Source organism: Engystomops pustulosus, chromosome 2 (genome assembly GCF_040894005.1).
Source record: "Engystomops pustulosus chromosome 2, aEngPut4.maternal, whole genome shotgun sequence".
Lineage (NCBI taxonomy): Eukaryota > Metazoa > Chordata > Amphibia > Anura > Leptodactylidae > Engystomops > Engystomops pustulosus.
The window spans coordinates 88435844-88439654 of NC_092412.1; the positions used below are offsets into that span (position 1 = coordinate 88435844).

The 3811-nt window shown below is 35.9% G+C and overlaps 1 protein-coding gene across 1 annotated transcript; it reads left to right on the forward strand.

Moving 5' to 3' along the window:
* The first annotated feature begins 1174 nt into the window (after nucleotides 1–1174).
* OXGR1 (oxoglutarate receptor 1) lies at nucleotides 1175–3541 on the forward strand. Its single transcript, XM_072133052.1, has 2 exons — nucleotides 1175–1340; nucleotides 1924–3541. The coding sequence occupies exon 2, from the start codon at nucleotides 1925–1927 to the stop codon at nucleotides 3002–3004; it is 1080 nt and encodes a 359-aa protein (XP_071989153.1). The 5' UTR covers nucleotides 1175–1340; nucleotide 1924; the 3' UTR covers nucleotides 3005–3541.
* Nucleotides 3542–3811: the final 270 nt, after the last annotated feature.

Here is a 3811-nt window from a genome sequence, read left to right on the forward strand (position 1 = left end):
TACTTGTATTGGTGGTCCAAGGTTTTATTATGTATTCATAGATTTAAAAAAATGTAAACCTTTTATCCAAATATTCTCAATTTTACCTATTCTGACACTAATAATATTTTCATACTTGACAGACCTGTCTAAATTGTTTTCATTGTTACTTTTTTGGAGACCTTTGATCACTTTATTACATTTTTTATGTGTTGAAAAAGTTGCATTTTGGGGATTCGAGTGCTATTTTTGGTTAAAGGGCTCACTGGTGGGAATAACCGTTTTATATGTTGATTGACCAAAGCTTTTGGGACACAGTGATATGGTTATGATTTTATTTGTTTATTTATTTATTTATTTTTACGACCATAATTAACTTATATAAATTTGGTATCGCTGCAATTGTACATAACATTTTACAGACCTTCAAGGCCTCTAGTATACATGTACACTCACCGGCCACTTTATTAGGTACACCATGCTAGTAACGGGTTGGACCCCCTTTTGCCTTAAGAACTGCCTCAATTCTTTGTGGCATAAATTCAACAAGGTGTATATTGTATATATATGTATATTAGGAGCAGGCTGACATGTATAAGGATTTCAGGTATGACGCTCCAAATCTTTATCATGTATTTAGGTTAGTATCAGTAAAAAAGAATATAATTTGCTACTGGCCAGTTTTTGATGAAGGTGTGGTTAACAAATCAGCTGGTAGAGTGGAACAGGGGAGAAGTGGGATGCCAATCTAAAGGTTTCAAACTAAAGCTGTTATGGTTTACACTGAATGCAGAACAAAGACTGTTCTGAAATTCACTATAGCCTTGGCTCTCATTGATATTGAATGGGATTTCACCAATAGCTACAGCTTCTGGATGCGCCAGGAACAAGGAGACAACTGCTGTTAGCCTCCTACTAATCAACTATTGATAGCTTATCCTGAGGATACACTGAGGCCTGAGGACGGGGTATCAATGGTAATTATTTGAAAACTGACACAAACATAGAACTGAAACTTTTTTGGTAAGAACCAGAATGCCCTTGGTTCTGATTGCTCCGATACATTTGTGAACAAATAATCATAAATCATGTTTTAAAATGTCACATGGTAAATCCATTTCCCATAATATAATTAATGGAGCTATTATTATTTACATGTCAACATCATATTTGCAGATGGGTGGAGTAAGGATACCAAAGTCGTACTTTCAAGTGCATCAGTGAGTGTTGTGTCATTGTAGCACATAAGCTTCATCTATTCTTCCCAACTATTTATTTCATCGCAATGAGAACCAAAGCATTTTCTACTGGATAACCAGGCCTAATGTGTTGGTGACAAAAACCACCAGGACATTATTAAGGTAGGCATTGTAATTATTTTTGTTGTGCTTTTTTTTCTTAAAAGAAACAGCATTTATATTCAAGTATTGTGCATATATAACAACTTATCATTGCAGTCATTCTCAAAGGAATTCATTTGTGCTGATGATAATGCTATGATAATGCAGGGTACAATTTCGACTACTATGCCTGCCTAAAACTCTTCCTAAGCAGGCTACACAATGCATATACTATTGTAAATTCACACACTTTTATCTGGACCACTTGAAATGGCCTTATGGAACCTAAATATAGGAGCATGCACCATGACATATACACGCCAGTAATTAAAATATATGGCACCTCATCAGTCTTTCTTACTGTTTACAGAAATACAAGTCAGTTGTAGTTTTAATTCAGTTATAGCTACATTTCCCAATGTATTTGCCAAATGTAAGCCAACATACCAAAAAAAGAAAATGCATTAAGATTATGGTGGTTTGTCCTCTTTAGCAGCAAAAACTGCGGCATGACTCTACTTTTCTAACAGGATATTGGCAATTATATATTGAATATTATGTATACTACTTATTATACTCTTTTCTAAACTTTTTTTTCTAACAGAATGGCAATGTATAATGAATCCGAATACATCACAATGAATAATGAATCTGAGTATACCACAATAGCAATGAATAATGAATCTAATTACATCAGGACGACTCCAAACAATGAATCGGAATATGTGTTTAATACTACCTTTATGCCCATCATCACACAAGCATCAGTCAACTGTACAAACCCTTTGGTAGACAAATTTATAAAAATATACTTTCTACCCACCATGTACAGCATCATATTCATAGTGGGATTTCCAGGAAACATTATTGCAATTTCAGTATATGTCATGAAGATGAGGCCGTGGAGAACCAGCATTATTATTTTGCTAAACTTGGCCATCACAGATCTCTTGCACCTCAGCAGTCTTCCTTTCCTGGTTTACAACTATGCTAATAAGGAGAAGTGGACTCTTGGAGACTTTACATGCAAACTCATCCGAGTAGCTTTCCATTTCAACCTATATGGCAGCATTCTTTTTCTTACCTGCTTCGGTATCTTCCGTTACTTTGTCATTGTACATCCAATGAAATTTCACTCTATTCACAAAAGAAGATGGGCAGTCATAGCTTGTGCCGCTGTGTGGGTAATTGCACTTATCGAGGTCCTTCCAATGGTTATCCTCATGAAAGATGTTCAAGATACTGTGGCTTGCATGGACTTTGCAGTGTCTGTTGATACATACAATGTGCACTGGTATAATGCAGTGCTCACTTCCATTGGATTTGCAATGCCTTTGTTAGTAGTGACTCTTTCCTATACTTCCATTAACTGCAGCCTGGCAAATGGACCATATACCAATGATGCATATAAGAAAAAGGCTCGCCGCCTAGTGGTTATTTTGCTAGTAGTATTTTATGCTTGTTTTTTACCTTTACATATATTTAGAGCTATTCGTATTGAAACTCGCCTGTATAAAGTGGGCTGTATTTATGAAAAGCATATCCATGCTGCATATATAGCATCAAGACCCATTGCTTCACTTAACACATTTGGCAATTTATTATTGTATGTTGCTGTTGGTGGAAACTTTCGTCAGGCAATTCAGTCAGTTTACAAGTCTAATCCTTACAGACAACAACCATAAATAAGAGAAGTGGCCAAAAAAACATCACATACTTTCATACTGAATCCACCACCCCTACATCTTTTAGTTTCGAATGCTGCCATAAGCATCAATGATCAAGACATCTGAGGAAGCAGCAGAGAAAAAGCAATGCGGTTATTGGGGGGGGGGGGGAGCACACACTTTTGAGGGTTTTGTTAGCCCCTTCCCAGTCTGTCACCTCTTATGTGAAGCCTGATAACTCATTTTAAACTTATTCTGTTTAATTTTAAGTTGTTAAACGGTATCAAAAGATATGTGTCGGCAAAAACGTAAAAATATTTTCAACAGCAGCTACTACTAACAAGCCATTCATCTACATATTAGTTAGGAATTCTCTTATATACAACAAACAAGCAATTATAAATATTATCCCAGTAGTCATGCTCCATGATTTTCTGTTGGACTTTACATTTTAGTAGTTCTAGTTGCTTCGAAGAGAAATTCATGGCATATTTCCCTTTTGTGAGATAGAAGAAGATGCTGTTTAAGTTTAGTTAAAGGACATCTACCACTAGGATGAAAGCCTGTATGCAAATTAGCCTGAGGGGCTCCAGGCGCCATAATGGAACCTGGAGCCCCATCAAGCTCATTTGCATACAATCCTTCATTCTGGTGGTAGATGCCCTTTAAGTCTCTTTTAAACATTTAATAATTTTTTTGTGTAAAGCCATATGTAATTGTCTTATAGTTCACCTTTTATGAATAGATAACCATGAAGTATTGTATGTGGCCAAACCAGACATATCTAAACACCCACCCTGTAAAGAAATCTTCATTTTGGCTCAT

What these genes read in the sequence shown, in the direction of transcription:
- OXGR1 (XM_072133052.1), top strand. Translation starts at nt 1,925, where the DNA reads ATGGCAATGTATAATGAATCCGAATACATCACAATGAATAATGAATCT.